This window comes from Ranitomeya variabilis, chromosome 4 (genome assembly GCF_051348905.1).
Source record: "Ranitomeya variabilis isolate aRanVar5 chromosome 4, aRanVar5.hap1, whole genome shotgun sequence".
In the NCBI taxonomy this organism is placed as follows: Eukaryota; Metazoa; Chordata; class Amphibia; order Anura; family Dendrobatidae; genus Ranitomeya; species Ranitomeya variabilis.
In genome coordinates, this window is record NC_135235.1 from 248,611,947 (window position 1) to 248,637,049 (window position 25,103).

At 49.0% G+C, this 25,103-nt stretch overlaps 1 protein-coding gene across 16 annotated transcripts in view; it reads left to right on the top strand.

The window, feature by feature from the left end:
- Window positions 1–25,103, top strand: part of ARHGAP32 (Rho GTPase activating protein 32) — a 217,559-nt gene that overhangs the window by 188,528 nt on the left and 3,928 nt on the right. For 4 of the 16 annotated variants that reach the window (XM_077249402.1, XM_077249410.1, XM_077249397.1 and 1 more), the window contains 14 exons: window positions 14–95; window positions 4,716–4,766; window positions 5,356–5,430; window positions 9,820–9,969; window positions 11,540–11,642; window positions 11,728–11,872; window positions 12,130–12,212; window positions 15,409–15,537; window positions 16,015–16,160; window positions 16,671–16,872; window positions 17,218–17,372; window positions 17,450–17,524; window positions 18,423–19,415; window positions 24,665–25,080. In XM_077249402.1, the coding sequence (XP_077105517.1) occupies window positions 14–95; window positions 4,716–4,766; window positions 5,356–5,430; window positions 9,820–9,969; window positions 11,540–11,642; window positions 11,728–11,872; window positions 12,130–12,212; window positions 15,409–15,537; window positions 16,015–16,160; window positions 16,671–16,872; window positions 17,218–17,372; window positions 17,450–17,524; window positions 18,423–19,415; window positions 24,665–25,080 (2,805 nt within the window). Of the gene's footprint in view, window positions 1–13; window positions 96–4,715; window positions 4,767–5,355; window positions 5,431–6,554; window positions 6,686–9,819; window positions 9,970–11,539; window positions 11,643–11,727; window positions 11,873–12,129; window positions 12,213–15,408; window positions 15,538–16,014; window positions 16,161–16,670; window positions 16,873–17,217; window positions 17,373–17,449; window positions 17,525–18,422; window positions 19,416–24,664; window positions 25,081–25,103 lie in introns of those variants that run through there. The other 12 variants (XM_077249408.1, XM_077249404.1, XM_077249405.1 and 9 more) reach the window with 8 other exon arrangements.

Genomic DNA, 25,103 nt, shown 5'->3' on the forward strand with positions numbered 1-25,103 from the left:
CTTTCTTCCACAGGTCGGCTTTTTCCCCAGTGAATGTGTGGAATTAATCAATGATAAGGTTCCGCAGTCAATGACCAACTCTGTCCCCAAACCAGGTGAGCGGCAGATGGAACTAACCAGCGTGTTGTGTGGTTAATGCTCCTGTCCTATAACCTGTCCGTCACTGTCCTGTCTTCAGCCAGTTGGTGCCCTATACTCCTAAGTGTCGAGATGTAGCAGAGCTGACACCGCGAGTCATGTATGTTTGTCGTGTAGTGTGATGTTTGTGTGTTCTTACAAATCTATAGTGCTAACAGATCACAAACATCATCTTGTGGTGTCCGACCTCCAGCCTGAGTGTCAGCAGGGAATGTGGGTCGTCCGGGCCCCGTCATTAAGTAGCTTCCAGTCCACGTTTCATCTCGTCAGTGTAGAGCCTGCCCATGATGTGGGGTTAGATTTGCTGCTTGGATCTTTGTACATCAGAATTAAAAGTGTATTGTATGTGACGAAGGACAAGTGGCGTAAACCGGAGTCAGTGTTACCTACACTTTCTGACTTGCTTCAGCTTTCATGTTCTGTTTTCAAGATCTCTGCTTTCTGTCAGTGAAGCAGTCACTGTAGGACAAGGGCTGGTCATGTGACAAGATGGCGACATGGCTTTGCAGCGTCTAATGATTGTCAGTGTGGCCAGAGTTGTTACTTCATAACTTTTTAGGTTTTTTTGGTAGCACATTATACGTAATTTTGCTGTCATAAATCGTTGTGTAAGTCACATGAGGCTTCATGAGACCTGATTGCAAATCCTTACTATGAAACCTTGGCCTGCCAAGAAGGAGCAGACACTCTGCACACATATTGCGCCCTGCCAAGAAGGAGCAGACACTCTGCACACATATTGCGCCCTGCCAAGAAGGAGCAGACACGCTGCACACATATTGTGCCCTGCCAGGAAGGAGCAGACACACTGCACACATATTGTGCCCTGCCAAGAAGGAGCAGACACTCTGCACACATATTGTGCCCTGCGAAGGAGGAGCAGACACTCTGCACACATATTGTGCCCTGCGAAGGAGGAGCAGACACTCTGCACACATACTGTGCCCTGCCAAGAAGGAGCAGACACGCTGCACACATATTGTGCCCTGCCAGGAAGGAGCAGACACTCTGCACACATATTGTGCCCTGCCAAGAAGGAGCAGACACTCTGCACACATATTGTGCCCTGCCAGGAAGGAGCAGACACTCTGCACACATATTGTGCCCTGCCAGGAAGGAGCAGACACGCTGCACACATATTGCGCCCTGCCAGGAAGGAGCAGACACGCTGCACACATATTGTGCCCTGCCAGGAAGGAGCAGACACGCTGCACACATATTGTGCCCTGCCAGGAAGGAGCAGACACACTGCACACATATTGTGCCCTGCCAAGAAGGAGCAGACACGCTGCACACATATTGTGAGTGTGGCACGATTTTGAAACTTTATCTCTCACAAGCCGTGTTTCCAAGTCACTCTGGTCTAATGGGGTTTTCCAGCCTTACTAACCAAAGAAAAACAGCAGCAGCGCAGCCAAATGTCTGGAGATATTCACGGTGCTCAGTACTGAAGCATTAGGAAGTCCGCAGCAAGGGCAGAGGTGCACGCGTGGAGTAAAGTATCAATCATGTGGAAGAAGAAACAATAAACGCGGCAGCACTCACCGATCCTTTTAGTTCAAGTGTCCTTTATTGAAACACGCAACAAGGCATCTTCACGGCTCGGGGGAGTAGAAGGAGTGAGGAGTGTGACGGTGTCTCGCCCGTCACACTCCTCACTCCTTCTACTCCCCCGAGCCGTGAAGATGCCTTGTTGCGTGTTTCAATAAAGGACACTTGAACTAAAAGGATCGGTGAGTGCTGCCGCGTTTATTGTTTCTTCTTTTCCAGCCTTACTGTTGTGCCGAAGGTTTTGATTTGTTGGCCATTTTTACAAAAGTAATAAATGTGCTGAACCTGGGAAAAGTGCTACTGCTCCGAAAACTACGATAAGACTGCACGAGATACATTTTTCACAAGCATCTCAGCCCTTACATCTCAATTCCCTTTAAAAGGACAGACTGCCCATTTGTGTTGTGGCCACAATCCGCGTGTCTGGTCAACTGGTGTTTAATTAGCATACAAATCCTGAGCATGTTCAGATAGGGAGCGTGCGGGGAGGGTTACACTTCACCAGTCTGGATGGGTTTTTCACCTGTGAGCTAAATCAGGGATGTTTGGGTTCACTGATGGCAGGTAAGGGTGTATTCACAAAGCAGGTTTCATTTAATTTTTTTTGAGAAAATGTTTTTTTTTGTACATGTGTATTGGTTAGATTCTGCATCAGGCGCAGGGAATTCTGCAATCCCTGTTCAGAAGAATGGGTCAGACGCAGAAATTTCTGGAACAAGCCTCTTGCCCTCTGAGTAGACCTCAGGGGTCTTGAAAATGGTGTGGAGTAACACAAAAATAATAGAATTACAACACACGGTAATAATTGTCACCGTGCGATCAGTCTGTGTTCTTGTCGGGAGTGTTGCTTTGTGCATGGTACATAGACATTGGATCTGCTGTTCTTCTCACTACATGGGGCGCATTACTTTACACAGCACATATGAGGCTCAGGAGCTTCTGATCTAGAGGGATTGATTTGGATGGGAGCTAAGAAATAATTTCCCTTTTTTGTTTTCCCAAAAACCAGGGATTGTAGATGTTGGACCCACCAATTGCATTAAGCTTGGGATCGCAGGTGTTGGGTTTTTTAGCCAAAGTCCAGAGTTAGCAACACAAATGAATGGGAAATGTTAAGGAAACCCTGCTCCTTCCATCTCCAACAAAGTGCATGCAGGTTTTGACCGCCCGAGCGAGGAGACCCCAATATTGAGTTGGAGTGGAAGCTGCTGTATTTCTCTGAGAATAGGGAAATGTCCAGGTTTGTGGAGGAGAAGCAGGCACCAGGAAGCTCATTAGACCTTGAGGGGGGGAGTGTTCAACTTTGCATATGTTCATCTCCCCCAGATAAGTCACTGCAGATGGACAGCAGCATTCCATGGGATGGATTCCCAGCTGTAGTGTGTACGGGGCCCTGGACGTGATGAGATCTGGGGTGGATTCTCAGCTGTAGTGTGTACGGCGCCATGGACGTGATGAGATCCTGGGGTGGATTCCCAGCTGTAGTGTGTACGGGGCCCTGGACGTGATCTGGGGTGGATTCTCAGCTGTAGTGTGTATGGGGCCATGGATGTGTTGAGATCTGGGGTGGATTCTCAGCTGTAGTGTGTACGGGGCCATGGATGTGTTGAGATCTGGGGTGGATTCTCAGCTGTAGTGTGTACGGCGCCCTGGACGTGATGAGATCCTGGGGTGGATTCTCAGCTGTAGTGTGTACGGGGCCGTGGACGTGATGAGATCTGGGGTGGATTCTCAGCTGTAGTGTGTACGGCGCCCTGGACGTGATGAGATCCTGGGGTGGATTCTCAGCTGTAGTGTGTACAGGGCCCTGGACTTGATGAGATCTGGGGTGGATTCTCATCTGTAGTGTGTACGGGGCCGTGGATGTGATGAGATCCTGGGGTGGATTCCCACTTGTACTGTGTATGGGGCCCTGGACGTGATGAGATCCTGGGGTGGATTCCCAGCTGTAGTGTGTACGGAGCCCTGGACGTGATGAGATCCTGGGGTGGATTCCCAGCTGTAGTGTGTACGGGGCCCTGGACGTGATGAGATCCTGGGGTGGATTCCCAACTGTAGTATGTACGGGGTTCTGGACGTGATGAGATCCTGGGGTGGATTCGCAGCTGTAGTGTGTACTGGGCCTTTGACGTGATGAGATCCTGGGGTGGATTCCCAGCTGTAGGGTGTACGGGGCCCTGGACGTGATGAGATCTCGGGTGGATTCCCAGCTGTAGTGTGTACGGGGCCCTGGACGTGTTGAGATCTGGGGTGGATTCCCAGCTGTAGTGTGTACGGGGCCTTGGACGTGATGAGATCCTGGGGTGGATTCCCAACTGTAGTATGTACGGGGTTCTGGACTTGACGAGAACCTGAGGTGAATTCCCAGCTGTAGTGTGTACGGGGCCGTGGATGTGATGAGATCCTGGGAAGGATTTCCAGCTGTAGTGTGTACGGGGCCCTGGACGTGATGAGATCCTGGGGTGGATTCCCAACTGTAGTATGTACGGGGTTCTGGACGTGATGAGATCCTGGGGTGGATTCACAGCTGTAGTGTGTACGGGGCCCTGGACGTGATGAGATCTGGGGTGGATTCGCAGCTGTAGTGTGTACTGGGCCTTTGACGTGATGAGATCCTGGGGTGGATTCCCAGCTGTAGGGTGTACGGGGCCCTGGACGTGATGAGATCTGGGGTGGATTCTCAGCTGGACGTGATGAGATCCTGGGGTGGATTCCCAGCGTACGGGGCCCTGGACGGTGTCGTGCTGTGTTGTCAGTCTCTCATCTCATCGTACTAACACAGGGGTCATGCAGTGCTCCCGCCGCTGCCTGCAGGACACATTTGTGCTGTTTCTGTTCTTCGCTCCTGAGCGCTGTCGTCCCGTCCCTCTGTGTTGTCTGTAGATGTTTCTTCAGGTGTCGTCCTTTGCTTGTTCCATTAATGTCAGTAAATGATCTGATTCTGAGGGAAAACTACAGTAGGAAAGGTTAAAGTTGTGCTTTGCTTGTTTGCCTTTTAATCCTTTGTTGTGATCTGTTCCCTCCAGTCTCCCCTGCACACGGAATGAGGCCGGCGTCCTGGAGCTACTTCCCCCCGTGTACGGTTCCATGTCTTCTTTCTCTCCCTTCCCCTTTCTCTCTCATGCATTTGCTACAGTATACAGGGTAAGGCTACTGCATATACAGGGGACATTAAGAAGCACGAGCCAGAATGTAGGATCTGGAGCAGGCTATGTGGCCGACTGATTATAGACTATTCCTGCGAGCCGCCTCCACACCTCAGGATGTTGTATCCAGAATATTGCAGCTTCTCACACACAGACCCCAGTGTAGCTGAACAGATCCTGCAGGTTGCACTCAGGCATAGCAGCAGTCGTACCCTAAAGAGCCCCAATCATTGGGCAGTCGATCGCCCTCATTATACACAGCAATGATTGTGTGATCATTAGTCCCCTCTCCTGATACACTGTGGCCATGGGATTGTTAGACGGGCAGTGATGGGGAACCAAGGCCTCAGTGCTCATAGCCGACGTTCTGCAGCGGTGGTCCATCACACCACCATAGTATCACATGGTCAGGCTGTCATCATCACTGTCATGCCCTCAGTCTGTTTTTCCGCTTTTCTTCATGTTCATTATCCTTCCTGATCTCATGTGTCTTCCCTCTCCCTTCCCCACACAATCGCAGATTTGGAGATGGATAGTGTAAGGCCAGGGCCAGCATGCGTTTCTGAGGTTCCCAGCCCCTACAAGCCCAGCTCAGGTATTGCTTCCATGTATGTCCTTGTATCTTCAGCCAGCTCCTGTGCCAGAGAGTCCTGGGGGATTCATCTAGGGCTAGAAATGGCGGCCATCCCCACTGAGCCAGGTGTACTACCAGCTTACACCCAGCGGTCATAGATGACTGCAGCGAATAGGATCATATGTACGGGAACCTTTTCACCCCGCTACGATGTCAGCAGGGATCCATCATGTGGGATCTGATGGATTACTAGACCGATGCGTTCCCTGCAGGACTCTGCACAGGGCCTGGCTTTCTAACTCCGATGTAGTCTAGATCTAGAATTTTTACTAACCAGCATCCTCCCATGTGGGGCATGATGACGAGACGTCACTCTGTCCTTGTGTGTGATCCATTCTGGAGCTATCCACATCCACGCTGCGCCACAGAGCAGGACTCCGATCTCATCCATGGGGCGGCCCATGATTCGCACCCTCACTGCTTCTTACAATTACTGGGCTGCTTTCTTCACCAAATATTCATCATATCAGTTCAGAATCATTCACTGGATGCTATAAATGTGCTACGGACACGTAATAATACTGGCAACCATTATTACCAGAATGGGGAAACTGTCAACAAAGCAAATAATGGAACAAACATCGAAAGCCACAAGACCCAGTAATAAATGTTCTTTGCGTTCCCATTGGGAGAGTTGTAGGGTTAATTTGAGGCTTTCATTGTATGGAGCAGAGGTAGGAATGTCAGGCATCTGCCAGGAGGACAATAGTCAGGAGGCGCAGGCAGACGATCAGTCTGGGGAGTCATCCGCTGACTGATGATACAGTGGTCCTCTGTTACTGCCATACAGCAGGGAGGGGTGGGCTGTGCAGGGAGCACACAGCCAGACCGTGGCGGGGCGGGGGTGGTTCCAGACAGTGCACCTGGTAAAGAGAGGCAGGAGCCTGAAACTGAGGTGTGACTGCAGGAGAGCCGAGGAGGAGCAATTACCTGAGCCGAGTGCAGCAGAGAAACAGGAAAATGCAGTGGAAGTGATCAGTCAGGGACAGGAGGAGCCGCGGCGTGGATAGAGGGTCCGGAGTGCACTTATGGTCAGGGTCCATGAGGTCTGTGCTGTTTAGTAGAAGACGCAGGCAGTAGAGACCTGGGGCAGCGTACAGTGCGAGCTCCTCAGCCATCCACAGGTCTGCGCAGTTCACTTACAAAAGGAAAGCCGATGGTGACAGTCTGTGCTGTCGACGAGGGGCAGTCACCTGTGGGACTCACAAAGGACCAGGTAAGAACGCACGAATGTGTATGAACACTATTTCCAAGTGGCTGGGACGGATCCTCTTTCCTTCCTCTTAACACGGTCAGAAGCAGATAGGGGCGAGAGGTGGGCACAGAAGCGGTGGGCACAGGTGCAGGCACTTCCTGGAAAGGTCTACATCCTAATGATCCAGTGAGACATGATCACAGAGTTTAGGATATTTGGTTTCATTAGCTGTGGACAGAGAATTTCCCAGGTAATAGCTAGGACCACAGGTTCAGGAGGTAAAGACTTCTAGATTTTTTTCTCCTCCTCTGACCGTGAGTAGATTTTGTCTCTCCATCCATATTCCACCGTCTCAGCTGTCAAGCTCAGGAGAGGTCACTTTTGGTGATGGGCGCAGTAGGATTAGGTGATTGCGTTACTCGTCTATTTGTCACAGCGAGCGCAGATCCCTCCTGTATGTAGGATTCGGTGATAGTGTTACTCGTCTATTCCAGAGTGTGCAGCTCCCGTCACAGCGAGCACAGATCCCCTCCTGTATGTAGGATTCGGTGATAGCGTTACTCGTCTATTCCACAGTGTGCAGCTCCCGTCACAGCGAGCGCGGATCCCTCCTGTATGTAGGATTCGGTGATAGCATTACTCGTCTATTCCACAGTGTGCAGCTTCCGTCACAGAGAGCGCGGATCCCTCCTGTATGTAGGATTCGGTGATAGCATTACTCGTGTATTCCAGAGTGTGCAGCTCCCGTCACAGCGAGCGCAGATCCCTCCTGTATGTAGGATTCGGTGATAGCATTACTCACCTATTCCAGAGTGTGCAGCTCCCGTCACAGCGAGCGCAGATCCCTCCTGTATGTAGGATTAGGTGATTGCGTTACTCGTCTATTCCAGAGTGTGCAGCTCCCGTCACAGCGAGCGCAGATCCCTCCTGTATGAATCTGCTGGATTTGACTTTTATTGAAGCCTCGGTGTGATGTCCTGCGGTTGTGGTGACCGCTCTGTGTTGGCTCTTACACCATGGTGCTTTCTCCAGTGCCGGTCTGATCTGTGACTGGCACCTGGATATAAATGAGATGATTGTATGTATACAGCGGGCGCTGGGTAAGATTCCGAGATGAAGAGGATGGCTTCGCTCCAGCTTCTGTGATGGCAGTTGCCTGCCGATCCTCCGGGGACATAGCACTTATAGAGCGTTTCATGTGTCACTGGCGCTGGCCGCAACCGATTTATCAGAATTATCTTATTTTATGTTTAAAGGGATGGAGTAAATCCCACCTATAATTATTAGTAGATCAGTGGTGTATTGGCAGAATGTGTGGAGCTTATACCCTGGCACGTCTCATGGTGACCCTCCTCCACAGATAAACTCAGCCATTGTTGTGTGGTCAGTGTCCGCCTCTGTCAGATGATCAGGTGATGAGCGAGCAAAAATACATAAGCACCAAGGCCAAGCTCTCCCCGGTATTAAGCCTAATTACACAGACTGCAGAAAACAAAGACCCAACAGAGATTAACAAGGAGATAAGTCAGAGGCCGCATAGCAGGGTACAGTCATGGAGACATTGCTGAGCACACGGGGCAGTAGGGTATGGTCATGGTGGCATTGCTGAGCACACTGGGGCAGCAGGGTACGGTCATGGTGGCATTGCTGAGCACACGGGGCAGCAGGGTATGGTCATGGCGGCATTGCTGAGCTCACGGGGCAGCAGGGTACGGTCATGGTGGCATTGCTGAGCTCACTGGGCAGCAGGGTACGGTCATGGCGGCATTAGTGAGCACACGGGGCAGCAGGGTTACAGTCATCAGGGTACGGTCATGGCGGCATTGCTGAGCACACAGCGGCATTGCTGAGCACACGGGCAGCAGGGTACAGTCATGGCGGCATTGCTGAGCACACAGAAGAGTACGGTCATGGCGGCATTGCTGAGCACACGAGCAGCAGGGTATGTTTATGGCGGCATTGCTGAGCACACGGGACAGAAGGGTACCGTCATGGCGGCATTGCTGAGCACACGGGGCAGCAGGGTTACAGTCATGGCGGCATTGCTGAGCACACGGGGCAGCAGGGTACGGTCATGGCATTACTGAGTACATGGGGCAGCAGGGTACGGTCATGGCGGCATTGCTGAGCACACGGGGCACAGTCATGGCGGCATTGCTGAGCACACGGGGCAGCAGGGTACGGTCATGGCTGCATTGCTGAGCACACGGGGCAGCAGGGTACGGTCATGGCATTGCTTAGCACACGGGGTAGCAGGGTACGGTCATGGCGGCATTGCTGAGCACACAAAGCAGCATTCCGGTCCTAATCCATAAAAATGTGATGCAAAAATGTTCGTAATGCAGCAAGGGTTAGATAAACATGTAAGACGTGGAGAATGCACATCCGTTCCGGCGACATATCACCGCCATAGGGAAGCTCTGGCTTCTAGTTAGGAAAGATGAGCACCATCAGCTGTTACAGATCTTTATTACACTGTGTAAGGTGAGGATAGTGTCTCCTATTGTGCTATTGAAACCATCAGCAAGTTGCTGTGTATAGATCTGTTATGTGACAGCTTTCCATTTTATGAAGATGGTGTCTGGCTGTAATTAGGCCGTGGCTCCACATCACCAGTGCAGGGATATTACCTTGATGTATAAGTGGCTCCTTACATGATGTTTTGGCGGTCACTAGCCTGCTTGCTGACAGTTTCCAGGTAGCAGTACAATGTATTTCTGTGATCAGGATATTGCATACTGAGCTGTTCTGGGTACAGTCACCATCCCTTGCCGGGCTCCGTGTGACGCGGCTCTGATAATGAGCTTGTTGCTCTCTTCATTATAGTAATTGGTGGTGACATGCTTGGGGTCGCCTCCTGCTCTCTGTGCTTTGTACCCAGACGCAGATTTGGGTAATGAATGGATTTGGAAAGCTCTGAATGGCGGTTTCTTCCTCCATGTGCAGTGCTGTGTGCGGCCATCAGAGATATCCCTGATTCAGCCAAATAATGAGATGTGCCGGGTCCTCGGCTCTGGAATCATTGACTCTTCATGCACTGATCCATAATGGGGGGTGTTGTCCATTCATCCGTACAATGTCTGTCTGTGTCTGTAACATTCGAGAACAATTGTGTTTGTTTTTTAACTAATGTGGATTTCATACTTTGTGCGCAGTGTCCCGGAAACACGGCAAGCTCATCACATTCCTCAGGACCTTCATGAAGTCCAGACCCAGCAAGCAGAAGCTGAAGCAGCGAGGGATCCTGAGGGAACGTGTGTTCGGCTGCGACCTTGGAGAGCATCTGCTGAACTCTGGCCAGGATGGTAAGACCCCCTGGGGTGCTGGAGTCCCAATATTTGGGCATTGCTTCCATCTGTCTTCCTAAGTGTGGGGGGTGGGCTTCTCCTCTCATGTAGATGGTGAACAGGTGATGGTGAACAACACCGTGATGGGGACAGCAGTGGGAGACTGCAGGCAGCACGGAGAGCCGCACGTGTGTGAGCTAATTACAGGGCAGAGCTGCCTGGGATGGGTGTGACCCCTGGGAACAATCACTGGATACACTCAGAAAACCTGAAACCAGGTGTGAGAGTTACACCTGGAAGGAAAACGTCTCCTCCTGCCGCCAGTATTGTCAGCTCTTCCTGGGGTGACGGGAGGGATCGTCAGCGCCTGTTTACCGCGGTGAACTGGAGCATGCGGCTCAGTGTCACGGTTTATCCTGTTCTCTACTGGTTTGTCCACTCCTATGTGAGAGGAATGGCAGATAGTTTGTTACAATGTATCGGGAGACTGTGAGGTCTTCAGAATTTCTGCCACTTGATCTGATAATGATGACCTGGGACCTGTGGCCAGAACAGTAAGGAAACATTGCTCCCCGGCTGTCCTTATGACCCTGGGTGAGGAATGAATAGGGGATTTTACAGAATTGCCGATTAGTCTTTTGAGGCGTAGAGATAATGATCATCTAAGACTGTGTGCACACGTCCGGAATTTCCGCAACTGTGCCGCGAGTAAAACTCATGCGGAATTGGCATGCGTATTCCCGCTAAACACTAGCGTTTTACAAGTGATCTGTAGCATCGCTTGGAAAACTGATTGACAGGTAGTGTTTGACAAGTGTGACCAACTTTTTACTATTGATGCTGCCTTTGCAGCATCAATAGTAAAAAGATAGAATGCTAAAAAAAAAATAAAAATCGTGCTATTCTCACCTTTCGGCGTCGCCCACAGCCTTCACACTCCTCGCGATGCTTCTGTTCCCAGTAATGCCTCGCAGCAATGACCCCAGATGATGTAGCGTCACGCGAGACCGCTACATCATCACAGGTTAGTGCCGCGAGGCGTTACTGGGAACGGGAGCATTGCGAGCATCGGGAGGGCTGCGGGGGCCGCCCGAAGGTGAGCATATCACGATTTTTTATTTCAATTCTTTTTTTTTTTTACAATTATATGGCTCCCAGGGCCTGGAGGAAAGTCTCCTCTCCTCCACTCTGGGTACCAACCGCACATGATCCGCTTACTTCCCGCATGGTGGGCATAGCCACATGCGAAAAGTAAGCAGATCAATGCATTCCTATGTGTGCAGAATCCCTGCGATTCCGCACAAGGAATGAAGATGCTGCGTTTTTTTCTGGAATGCCATTCCGCCGTGGAAAAAAACGCAACATGTGCACAAAAATTGCGGATTGCATTCTAATAATAGGATGCTTAATGTATGCATTTTTTCACGGTTTTATCGCGAAAAAAAACGCAAAAAATCCTGAACGTGTGCACACAGCCTTAATATATAATTCTGAGTTCTCCTTTAAGGCTGCGGAGTAAAGATCTGCAGATCGGTCTGCTGGGCAGTCATGGTGGTCTTTGTCTTCTAACATCTTGTCCTCTGTGAAGTCCCCCAGGTCCTCCGGAGCTGCACAGAGTTTATAGAGAAACATGGGATTGTGGATGGGATCTATCGCCTGTCGGGGATCGCCTCCAATATTCAGAAGTTGCGGTCAGTCCTAGTCACGGTGTAACGTGTGGAGCGTGGTGGGAGCTGCTGTTGATGATGAAGCCACACATCTGCCTTTCCTTTTTAGACACGAGTTTGACTCTGAGCAGATCCCAGACCTGACTAAAGATGTGTATATCCAGGACATTCACTGCGTGGGATCCCTCTGTAAACTCTACTTCCGCGAGTTGCCCAATCCTCTCCTCACTTACCAGCTGTATGAGAAGTTCTCTGTAAGTATTTGCACCCCAAACCTGATCTGCTCTATCCATAACAAAGGTTTCCAGATGGCGACCGAAAGGTGACGACTGGCATGGCCGCAGAAACTGATGTCACATATCTGTGCAAGTAAAGGAACCTAATGAACCGGGAAGCACAGCCCGCCAATTGTGGTCCTGATAGTGAGGGGTCCATTCATTATTACTACTTGCTGGAAGGGTCCAGGTTAGGTATTTGTTAATATCCCATCATCTGATCTGTTTGGTCACAGGACGCCGTCTCTGCCGCCACAGATGAAGAACGCCTGGTGAAGATCCATGACGTCATCCAGCAGCTTCCTCCTCCGCATTACAGGTCAGTCCCGCAGTCATTATCGCTGATGGTCACATCACAGTATAGTCACAGGAATCGGATTGTTGCAGCTTTCATCTGAATGAGGTTTGCAAACATCAATGCCAAAACCAATGTACAAATGTGGAGCCGAAAGTAAGTCACAGAAATGTCCTAAAGACATCTGCCCTGTGCACTTACCCTATCCCTGTGCTATGGTATGACCTGGGGGGTCCCTGGGGCTGCCCTGTGCACATACCCTATCCCTGTCCTGTGGTATGACCTGGGGGGTCCCGGGGGCTGCCCTGTGCACACACCCTATCTCTGTGCTATGGTATGACCTGGGGGGGTCTCTGGGGCTGCCCTGTGCACACACCCTATCCCTGTGCTATGGTATGACCTGGGGCTGCCCTATGCACATACCCTATCCCTGTGCTGTGGTATGACCTTGGGGGGTCTCGGGGGCTGCCCTGTACACATACCCTAACCCTGTGCTGTGGTATGACCTGGGGGGTCTCTGGGGCTGCCCTGTGCACATACCCTATCCCTGTGCTATGGTATGACCTGGGGCTGCCCCGTGCACACACCCTATCCCTGTGCTATGGTATGACCTGGGGGTCCCTGTGGCTGCCCTGTGCACATACCCTATCCCTGTGCTGTGGTATGACCTGGGGGGGTCTCTGGGGCTGCCCTGTGCACATACCCTATCCCTGTGCTGTGGTACGACCTGGGGGGTCCCTGGGGCTGCCCTGTGCACTTACCCTATCCCTGTGCTATGGTATGACCTGGGGGGTTTCTGGGGGTGCACGCACTGTCCTCATGCTGTGGATAATATACAGTGCAGTATGATAGTCATGGGAACTGAGAAACATGGCTCTAGAATAGAAAATTTAATAAGAAACGATGAGGCTGTATAGGACCTCATCCCCTTCCCATGTCTCAGCTGGCCCCTCAGCGTGGAGGAATGTGGGGGAGGGCGGTCGTGATGGGACATGTCCTCGCCTTGTGTCTGTTGGGAGGTGTTGTGACTACTCTGCTTCACAAATGCAGCAAATTCCTCGGAGCAGCCGGGTGAATTCATCCCTTAGCATTGACTGAAGCCCCCCAAGTGGCCTGTGCAACCCCTCCAGCAGGACAGTTTGAGGATACTACTGCCCTGCACTATAGATTCCAACATCGCCGTATCCTGAAATTACATGGCCGCAGTTCCCGGACTTAGAGAGACATTGCTTGTTACTTGCAGGAAAACGACAACCTGAAAAGTGAAGGGCACCATAAGAATTAAGAGCCGCACAGTCTACAGTAAATGTCCAAAGATAAAATGTGACATCCACGTCTGTTATGAGCAAACCTAGATTAGTGCTAGAATTTGCACACGTTTCTGTCTCTTACAATCCAAAATCTGCTGGACCTTGATGGACCCATCCTGACTCATTCTGCCCGATTCCAAAAAAAGAGGAAAACAGTGGAGAAAGTTGCAAAACATTGTGCAAATATGACATCACTAGATGGTGGCCCGATTCTAACGCATCGGGTATTCTAGAATATGTATGTATGTATGTATATAGCAGCCACATAGTATATAGCACAGGCCACGTAGTATATATAGGAGCCATGTAGTATATAGCAGACAAATACTACGTGGCCTGTGCTATATACTATGTGGCTGCTATATACATACATACATATTGTAGAATAGCCGATGCGTTAATACAGGCCACGCAGTATATAACAGTGGCCACGCAGTATATAACACAGCCCAAACAGTATATAACACAGCCCACGCAGTATATAACACAGCCCATGCAGTACATAGCAGCCACGCAGTATATAACACAGGCAACGTAGTATATAGCACAGGTCACGCAGTATATAACACAGCCCACACAGTATATAACACAGCCCACACAGTATATAACACAGCCCACGCAGTATATAGCAGCCACACAGTATAAAACACAGGCGACGTAGTATATAACACAGCCCACACGGTATATAACACAGCCAACGTAGTATACAGCAGTGTGGGCACCATATCCCTGTTAAAAAAAAAGTAATTAAAATAAAAAATAGTTATATACTCACCCGCCGGGATCCAGCGAAGCTCTGGCGATGCGCGCGGCTGCCGCCATCTTCCGTTCCCAGGATGCATTGCAAAATTACCCAGATGACTTAGCGGTCTCGTGAGTGGTCTGTGTGAGCGGTGACCGGAGGGAAGTATGGAGCCGGCACCGGGCACTGACTACAGGGGAGTAGGGAGGGACTAATCGGACTATGCCCGTCGCTGATTGGTCGTGGCAGCCATGACAGGCAGCTGGCGAGACCAATCAGCGACGCAGGATTTCCGTGACGGAAGTTGCCGACAGAAAGACGGAAGCACCCCATAGACTATTATATATATAGATTTATGACTTTCTATTTAGACAACAGCGGAAAACATTGTAACTTGTTTCTATCAATTTCATCTCTGCTTGCTGTCAGTGAATGCAGACAATGCCGTTGTAGATGCGCTGCCCCCTAGTGAACAATTCCTTCATTATAATCCAGACGTTTGGTGAATTGTGGAGCTTTTTATCAGTCTCAGTCAATGGAAATAGTCTAACCTAAAGCTGCTTCTTTGTTACAAATGTCCTTTGTTACTGGTATTAATGTATTTGTAAGCTCTAGTTACAGGCGCTGATAAATCCATGTAGAATAATTGGTCAATAACACGTCCGATCCTAATGATAATGAACTGCAGTTCATCATAATCGTCTACTGCAAATGGGTTGAATGAACAATTAGCCCAAAAACGTTTGTTTACAGAGTGTGAAATTAATTTACCCAAGTAAAAAAAAAAATCTTGTTCAACTCAAAAAAATTGTGTAATCTAAAAGGAGACTGATCACTCGTTCCTGCATTAGGCCGATAAATGGGAAAGTGGCAACTCGAGTCCTAAATTGGGCTACGGTGTCACAAGGCCATGGGCCAGCAGCAGCATTGGAGCGAGCGCAGATGGTGAACACTGAATTCATGAACATGTGCTCTGTACAGTGTAAGGGGGAATGGTTGTACACTAGTATCATTGGTTGTACATTAGGATCAATGGTTGTTCAGATCGTTCATCATCTAAACGATGATCTGCTGATGTCGATGAATCTTGAGACCCACTGGGCCTGACGCACGTACTGCTCATTGGATACTTTTCGGCTAACGTCCTGGTCCCTTGTGTTACTTGCAGGACTCTGGAGTTTCTCATGCGACACCTTTCCCGTCTGGCAACCTACTGCTCCATCACCAACATGCATACCAAGAACCTGGCCATCGTCTGGGCGCCCAACCTGCTCCGGTATGGGACCGTTATTTCCCGGTATGGTACATGCAGGATGGTTATGGCCTCTCCCTCATCTCAGAACTTTACCTTCTGTTTTCTTCTTGCTATCCTTTCGTATCTGATGTGTCCTGACTTGTGGTAACTGTCTCCGTGGCCAGTAGCACGGTGGGCCGGGTCTGCAGCACGTGTCACATTACTGTGGCTGCTGATCCATAACCATTAACAGCTGTGTCGCTCCTCTAAATTGTGAGGGAAGTGGTTATGGCGGAGATGACAATGATTGGTGCCGAGAGCCGACCTCACCGCAGCTGCAGCTAAACAACACAATCATTAGATTTCGGCTTCCTGTGCTGTTGGGAGCGTTTCTCTGGTATCTTTAGTAATGAATTATATAAGGGTTGGCCGCTGATACGATGCCACACAGATCCTTTTCTATAAATCTTCCCCCACAGGACAGTCTGTGGATCTCACCTGCAGCTTAGATTCTCCGTTTATATGCTTTTTATCTTTTAGATCGAAGCAGATTGAGTCGGCGTGCTTCAGTGGGACGGCCGCCTTCATGGAGGTGCGGATCCAGTCTGTGGTTGTGGAGTTCATCCTGAACCATGTGGAAGTGCTGTTCAGCCCCAAGCTGAGCTCTGTGATCCGCGAAGGAGCAGGTGATGATTGCGGGGCCCTGCGATCATACATGTCATGTGTTGTCCGCGGCTAGAGAAACACTTTGCCGGTCCTGTAGGACATACTCTGCCGCTTTTTAGCTCAGTTTTACAGTGGTACAGCTATTATCAGCGGCTCCAGCTGAGCTGCATCGTCCACTGGAGCTTCAGGTAGTCCATCCCCAATCCTCTAACCAAAGATTCAGGCTGCTCTTCTCTTCTTCCCCATGCTTTACACTGCAGCTCTGCTTGCTTATAGCAGCTCTGCTTGCTTATAGCATCGCTTTTGTTCATGTTTACCTTAAAATGTAACTTCCTTGCCTAACAGAATGAAGCTGCGAAGGAAAAATATATATTTTGCTGAAAACTTGATATTTGGCTCCCTCAAGAAATAGGCACCCAACATCTGAGGTTCATGCTGAGCATTTCTGCCCCGTGTGGACCCGCTGCTGGTCCTCCACAGGACGTTCACCGCCCGCATTATCTGAACTCTACTTTCCCTCTCTTTATTAGGCCACACTTCTCTGTCGCGGCCAAAGTCTCTCCTTGTGTCTTCACCGTCCACGAAACTGCTCAGCCTTGAAGAAGCCCAGGCCCGGACACAGGCTCAAATAAACTCTCCAGTTGTGGCAGACAGTAAATACATAGAAGTGGGAGAAGGGCCGGCCGCTCTGCAGGGGAAGTTCCACACAGTCATTGACTTTCCATCTGAGAGGTGAGAATATGGTGGGCCGGGGTCCATGTGTAGTGCGCCACCTAGTGGGAGGAGGAGCTAGCAGCCAATGCTCTGCTCAGAGTATTCCGCAACTTGTGGCCTGTTCTAGAACTACAACACCCAGCATCCTCAGACAGAGCTTTCACAGCAGGACACAAGTTGCTGACTACTAGTTCATGGAGCAGGATTGTCCGGACAGGCTTTGGCGATCATTCCTCCATGCATACATAATTATTACATTATAGCAGTGTCAGAAATAAAAGCTTCCATTGAGCGCAGTGCTTGTCCTGAAATGTCAACTTCTCGTTTGTAAAACATCAATCATGTATTTACCTTATCTGCAAGAAAAAGGCCGCCCCCCAAGATGAAGAAGTCTCCGGTGGGCAGCTGGCGCTCTTTCTTCAACCTCGGGAAGTCATCATCGTCGTCTTCAATGTCTAAAAGGAAACTAACCCGTAACCCCAGTGAACCCTCCGAGATGAAGGCCATGGCATTAGCGGGTGAGGAGTGGGCGCTCATGACGTTCCACATGATTGGAATCGCTGATCAGTTTTATGGATTGTGGCTATTCCTGCAGGTGGAAGAGGAGACACCGGGACCATGCGCTCGGCTAAGAGCGAGGAGTCGCTGAGCTCGCTGCACGCTACCGATGGTACGTCACCCTGACCTGTCCTTACTCCCAGCATAGAAGTCTTGTGACCTCTTGGGGCATTCTGCACTAAAGTTACCAGTTGCCGTCTATACAGTGGGCATCAGTGGGGTCAGGAGGAGATGAGCAGTAGCTCGCACATCCCGCTGCTTTATTTAGAGTCTGTAGTTTTGAAGATACACCGATAGCCCACCCCTGGCTTATAACTAAGGGGCTACAATGGGTGGGTTTTTAGCTTCTGCAACCAACAAGGTTTTATTTACCTAACTAAATAGTGGGTGGATGAGGGCTTGACAATCGTGCCCCGGCTTAGGCTTCTTTCACACTTCAGTTTTTTGGCGTCAGTCACTTCCAACATAATGACGGATCCGTCACAATAGTTGAAAAAACGGATGTAACGGATCCGTTTTTTTGACGGATCCGTTACTCGGGGGTTGTATATACTTTTTGGAGCATGCGCAATTGAAAAAAATTGAAAAACTGATTGGGGCGACGGATCCGCCGAAATGACGGTCGCGACGGATCCGTCGCCCATAGGTGGCCATTCTATGAAATGACGGACGCGACGGATCCGTCGCGATCCGCCATTTCAACGCAGACAAAAAACGTTGCAATGACCGTCAATGTCTAGATGACGTCCGCCAAATTTTGACGGATCCGTCGCATGACGGATGGAACGGACGACCATCCGTCACAATCCGTCGCTAATGCAAGTCTATGGGGGAAAAAAACGGATCCGTCGAAAAAAAAACCGGATCCGTTTTTTGAGGAAAATGGCGGATTTAGACTGACGCCAAACAACTGAAGTGTGAAAGAGGCCTTAGGAACTCGCAGTGACAGATGGAGTAGATGACGAGTTGCCGTTGTTTGGTCTAACCATGGTTGCCTCTTTATCTTGCAGTGGAGTCCAAGCTTTTCCGACCTCGGCGCCCGCGCTCCAGTAGTGACGCTCTTTCTGCTTCATATAACGGGGATTTACTGGAAAGCTGTAATCGCTGCAATTCCTATGATAATCTGCCTCATGATCCAGACAGCGATGGGGATGAAGGATTGATCCATGTGCCCGCCATGCTATCTACACGCTCTCACGAAGACGAGGATCTCAGTCCGCCTGATATTGGGGTGGCCAGTTTAGATTTTGACCCAATGTCGTTTCAGTGCAGCCCACTAAAACTAGACAGTGAAGGTCTGGATAGTCACAGTATTTTCCTCCTGGACTCCTCCTTGATCAGCAGCAAAGAGAAGCCACAATGTGGACCTCAACCCTCCGCCAGCGGCCTCGGTTCTGAGCCTATGTCCCCATACCAGGAGCGGATCACTAGTCCCTTCCTAACACCGGACCGTAGTCCCAGTGCCGACAAGAGTCCAAAATCCTCGTCTTTTGCAGAAAAGGTGGTACAAGCCTTCTCGCCAAAAGTGGTCCGAAAAGCAATCCGATCTCCGCCATTAACTATTTCAGAACCAGTCACTGTCTCTCTGCCTATCCGCGTATCAGAAATGATTGAAAGTATGCAGGGAAGTGGTGGAGCGGCCCCATCTCTGGTGTGGTGTAAGGATGGCCTCTCCAGAGACCTGGTGACTGTTCCAGCTGTTTCCTGCAGATCCTTGGATTTGGGCCCTGGAGACTTTTTTATATCTACAGCTGCAGAATCGGCCCAGACTGTAGACTCAGTCATAACGTCTCAGTGGAACGGCCCTGGCTATGAGACAGAAGACACTGCAGAAAATGTTTCCCCAGGAATCCCCAATGCGGCCTGTAGCACCGAGCTCTCGTTCACCGACATCTGTGTCCAGGAGTTCGGCAGCAGCCACCAAGCCGGATCTTCTCCCAAGGAGGACACGGACTTATCAGCAGCAGAGAACGTGTGTGTCCCGGCTCTGCCTACACCCCCAGGTATGTAGCAATCCACGCACCCAACTGGCCGGGCCACTGTGTATAATTAGTGTATTATGTAAGTGTGTTATTAGGACGCTGATACAGACGAGGAACCTTCTGTACCCACTGCGGCATCCAATCCACACCATGTAAACTGATGTGTGAGCAGCCGGGAATCAGGGGCAAGTCAGGGTCACGTAACTGAAAGGACAAACCTCGCACAGTCCCGAGGAGCGGCTCACCAGCGCCCCCTGTGACTCCGGAGGGCTTCACTTATCTATTATATCGCCCCATACGGCAGTTAATCTTAAATGATCCATCGTTTTCATTTTTATATTAAATATTTTTTATTTAAATCAATAGTACAAATGAAGATCAGCAACTTTGTAATAAATCTTATTGGAGGAATCTCTGGACTGATCCTTCTCATATGTCAGAGGGTAAAATCTGTCTTCGGTGAATGCAGATTTCCGCTTTGGGGTACGTGCACACAATGTCTTTTTCAGGCAGTCGTCATTCAAAAAGTGGGTAAAAAAATGCTAAAGAGAATTAAGAATGCATTGCTGCGGTGTTTAACCTCATCAGGCTCCAGTGACCCGACCAATGTTCACTGGTTTATATACAGTTACAACAACGCTGACGTGTGCACATAACGTATGGGGATTGGAGAGGACCGTTGCTGCTCATAAGAGTCTATGGAGCGGAGCTAGACGCTGACATTCTGCTACAATGCCTTTACTCTAGCATTGATCCTAGGGTCAGCCTTCTGTTATTGACCCTTAATTTAACCCCTTCACTACATCCACCATACATGGGCGCATTCATGGAGCTATACGCCATGGAGGTGCTGGCCATTCTATTTTTTAGCATTTTGCATTTATGGAGCTGATCACTGCTGTTTCACCAATTAATGTCGGAGATTGTGACACGATTGTGGGGTACAGATTGGTTGCCAAGGAAGCGGTGGTCTTGAAAGTCGCCTCCTTTCGTTTTCCTTTCCCCATGAAGCTCCACTTGTAGCTCGGCATCGTAGGAGATTGCTAACTGCACAGCATAGTGCAAGTGATCAGGTGAAAGAAGTTCACTTGGAGGAATAATAAAAAAAAAAATAAGTTTGGTTCATCAGCTTTTTTCTAATGTATAAAGAAATAAATGGTATTCCCACATCTGCCAAAGTCTGCTCTGTTAGGGTTAAATAATTGTATATTCTAAGGTAAATACCAGTAAGAAAAGAAGAATAAGAATGCCATTAATTTACCATGAAACGTCACCTAAAAATACAGTGCCGGCAAAAAAAACCTTAATATGTAAAATCCGTGTAATGATTTCACTTCTTCAAAGTGCGCTCCATAAGGGAGATAAACTGGCCGGTCGCCTACAGCAAGCAGTCACTGCTCAGCGGTCACTTCCCAATACTAATTATAAGGAAATATTCACAATAAAACACTTGAAGGGTAAGATTTTTTGGCTTAGTTGAACCTGTAAAGTTTTTTTTTTTTTTTTTTACACTACAGAGTGATTGAAACATATGTGCCCCAAGATGGTACCACCAATGCAAGCGACAGCTCGTCACCCCAAAAAACAAGCCGAGATTGCTCTATCGATGGAAAATAGACGATTCTCAGAAAATGCACACAATATTTATTTTACATTCTCAATTTTTCTTTTTCACTACTAAAATATAATAGAACTTAAGATAAAACCAAACTTGTAGTTTCAGATTTGCTTCCATCTGTTTAAGCATCAAGGAGATGGTCATGAAACTTAACTTTTAATTAATATCTAAAAAGAGAAGGGATAAACCGAGGGGAAAACACATAAAAACAAAAGGTGCCTATCCCGATATTGTCAGTAGGCAAATGACCGATAATGGTAGGGGCCGTATATTTCTGTGACCACTATATGGAAGGTGTAGGCGTCCACGGATAGCAGCGATCAGATGTCCCATTAGTCAGGCCCGGCCCTAACAGGGGACTACCCAGGGTGGGTCTGGTTATATTATCCCAAGAAAACACAACTCCCTCCTGCCACGTTTCTGTCTCTGTGATGAGGGGTCATCAGGGAACATGGAAAGGGGAGAGGGGTCTATATGGCTCCAGCAACATAAATTCAGCGAAAGGTAATATACAACTAATATAGAAGAGGCTATCCTATAGTGATGGGTATAGGCTGCTAGGGGCGCAGAATCCTGCACCCTCGTTACCAAAAATCTGAAAGGTCTATGATACCGGTCTATATAGTATCAGATTATGGCTCCTCCATTAAAGGCCTTTACCTCACTTCCCCACGTGTTATAGGCACTTCATCGTGCGGTGTCCCCGTGGTATTGTATCCGGTGTCAGTCTGGCCGGTTAGTTCAGTCTGCAGTCACATTGCTCAGGATAGACTTAGTTGTTATATTAGGGCACGCCGCGCACCCACTACATTTGACACATCCTCTCACTTTCTCAGGTGTTGTGTAAAGTGGCTCTGCACTATTCTGTCCCCACTGGATCGATATTATTTTTTTTTTCCTTTTCAGAAGGTAATCTGGGGCGCTGGCCCTATACTTTCTTTGATGCTTACACTTCCCGAATATTTCTCAATGATGGCCCTTGCTTGTGGGGCCCCATTATCACATGTCGCTAATCTTGGCGGGAGTAAGCAGAGTCTCCCTTTTTGTTTTAGAGTGAAGTGATGGGCCTTCCTCAGACCGGGTGTCACAGGTCGGGCACCTACCATCTTCTTGCGACGTCGCCCTCCTGCTTTCCTGGTGCCTGCGCACTACAGTACTTTACTCTGCCCTCAACAGTGCAGATAAGTCCGCCCGTGCCGGAGCGCCGATGCTGGGGAGCGATGAAGAAGCAGGAGGGCGCCGTCATAAGAACGCCCCCCCCCCCCCGAGATGGCCGAGATGCTTTTTCTTCCTCCTTTTTATGGTGGGAGGTGCTGGGCACTGGTTTCTTGGTGTTGCTGTGATCCTTTTTAGTTACAGCTTTGAACACTTCTGGGTGTAAGCGTTGGAAATGTCTTTTTAGATTGGGAGCTCTCGTAGGAGCATTTTTCTTTTATAGCACTGCCTGAGTATGCAGTGATTGTGAGCTCACAGCTTTTTGTAATCATATAAATCAAGGGAATCATGTATAATTTTGGATAGAAATAAAACAATCTTTGCATAAATCAATAGTACAGATGATGACCAATAGAACATTTGTGATACATGTTATTTATTATTCTGAGCTTTCAGTCTGTCCTTTCTCAGGGTACAGTTCAGTAAATGTTTCACATCATGATGCTTCACAGTCTATGAAGAGGAGAGGAGGGAGCAAGTTTGTGCTGAATCATACCCCAGAAAGAAACTGAAACTGCCAGCACAGCTAATAACATGAAGAGCAACTAACCTCTCCGAACATGAGCTCAGAGGAAAAGCAAACTAAAACATGAAGCATACAGAGAAAACATATACTGGACTATTGATACATGCAGTTTATTGAAAGTTTAGATATGTTTTAAGAAGTATTTGCCTTAATCCTGTTTTCCTGTTTATGCCCGCCGTTCTTGAGATGAGTGCAGGGCTGCAGGCATGCCTTATCAGTGTCTTTTTTTTTCTCTGATCTGTAGAGGAGGAACTTTACTACTGAGCATAAACATAAAGTGCAGCACAGATTCATCTCAACTTAATGCCGAGATCCTTAGATCAGGAATAGAGCAGACATTTAGGCTGTGTGCACACGTTGCTGATTTTTTTTGCGTTTTTTTCGCGTTTTTTCCTGATAAAAACGCTATAAAACAGCATACAATATGCATCCCATCATTTAGAATGAATGCCGCATGTTTTGTGCACATGATGCGTTTTTTTCTGCGAAAAAAACGCATCGCGGTAAAAAACGCAGCATGATCATTATTTTGCGGTTTTTTTGCGGATTTCCCACTATAAAATGCATTGGGAAATGTCCGGAAAAAAAACGCATCAAAAACGCGCAAAAAACTCATGCAGAAAATTTCAGGTTTTTCTCACAAATTTTCTTCAAGAATTCCTGAACGTGTGCACATAGCCTTATAGAGACAATTCATAACTTTCCCAAATTCTTATGAAAGAAAATATTCAGCACATACTGTATTTTCCGCTTTATAAGACGCACCCCAAATTTGGAGGAGAAAAATAGGAAACATTTTTTTTTAATTTTTAAATAAAATGGTGATGCTTCTTATAATGCGTCTTATTGTTTACCGGGGGTGGTGGCTGCGGTGAAGCGGGGACCCAGGGTCGCTGCTGGAGGAGGCAGAAGTGGGGTGATGCTGCAGGCCACAGGCTGGGATGAAGGGGTGTCCGGCAGTGCTGCTAGTGTCTGGCGCTGCTGCCCAGTGCTCTGCGGCGGTCTCCAGTGCTGCCGGGGCTCTGCCGAAATTTTGTTAAAGGCCAGAGCCCCGGCACTCCCATGATTTCCTGTGCGGCGGACTCTGGGAAAATGGCTGCCGAGGGATCAGCGCATGCGCAGATGGAGATCTCGAGAGATGAGATTTCAGCGCCAAAATCTCATCTCCCGAGATTTCCATATGCGCTGCTCTTCTGGCGGCCATTTTCCAGGAGTCCACCGCACAGGAAACCATGGGACTGCCGGGGTTGGCCCCGGCAGCACCAGAGACCGCCGCAGCAGCATCAGGCAGTGCCGGGCAGGCACCTGCAGCATCAGAGACACCGCAGAGCACTGGGTAGCAGCCCCACCGGACACCCCTTCATCCCAGCCTGCAGCAACGCTACTGGTAAGGTACATTCGCATTATAAGAAGCACCCCCATTTTCCCCCAAAATTTTTTGGGAAAAAAGTGTCTTTATAATCCAAAAAATACAGTATGTTATCACACCCAAAGGGACATAACATGCTAAGTGGGCCGACTTATGAACTAGTCATATCAGAAATCCTTTTTGTAAAGATCTGTTTGTGTGTAATGTACAAGGACGGTTAGGCAGGGAATTTATATATGCGGACACAACTGCAGTTGGTTCTCGGGGACTTGACAGGTTCCCTTTAATCAAAAATGAGGTTTTCCTGACATTGCTCTGCCATCCAACAGCACGTCCTACCATGATTTTACTGCGTCTATTCACTGTGACATTAGAGAAGGTCGATAATTTCAGACCAGTCCCGTCAGCATTGAGCCCTACTGGACCGAGCGCCGTCCACGAGAGGACTGCTCTGATGGATTGTACTGGGTTATGTGCCGTAGAAGGTACTGCAGATTTTTACTGGTTTTGAAACATTAAACATTTTTCTTTCCATTACACAGGATTATCGGCCGTGGAGTCTCCACTTGATCATGTCCCAGTTACCAGTGTTTCCTTCATTCCTCCTCCACCCCCTCCCAAAAACGCTGCCCGTATCCTGGCTTTGGCACTAGCGGAGTCTGCACAACAAGCTTCCAGTCAAAAGCGCCCCCCCTACATGCAGTTCATGGAGCTCCCACTGCCTCCCCCACCAGAAGAGGAGCCGCTGCCCGAACTCCCACCTCAGACCGGATTCCCGGCACTAATGTCGACAGCAGCTGAATCTCCCGAGAGAAGTCCCATCTTTTCTACAGTGACCACCCCCATCCCATCGTCCTTCTCCATCAGCACCATCCAGTACAGTCCAGTGAGGAGTCGCAACACTCTGCCAGGACCAAGCCCGTCTGCTGTGACGCCAGGACTCAGCCCCTCATCCCAGGTGCAGACACTTACATCATTGCT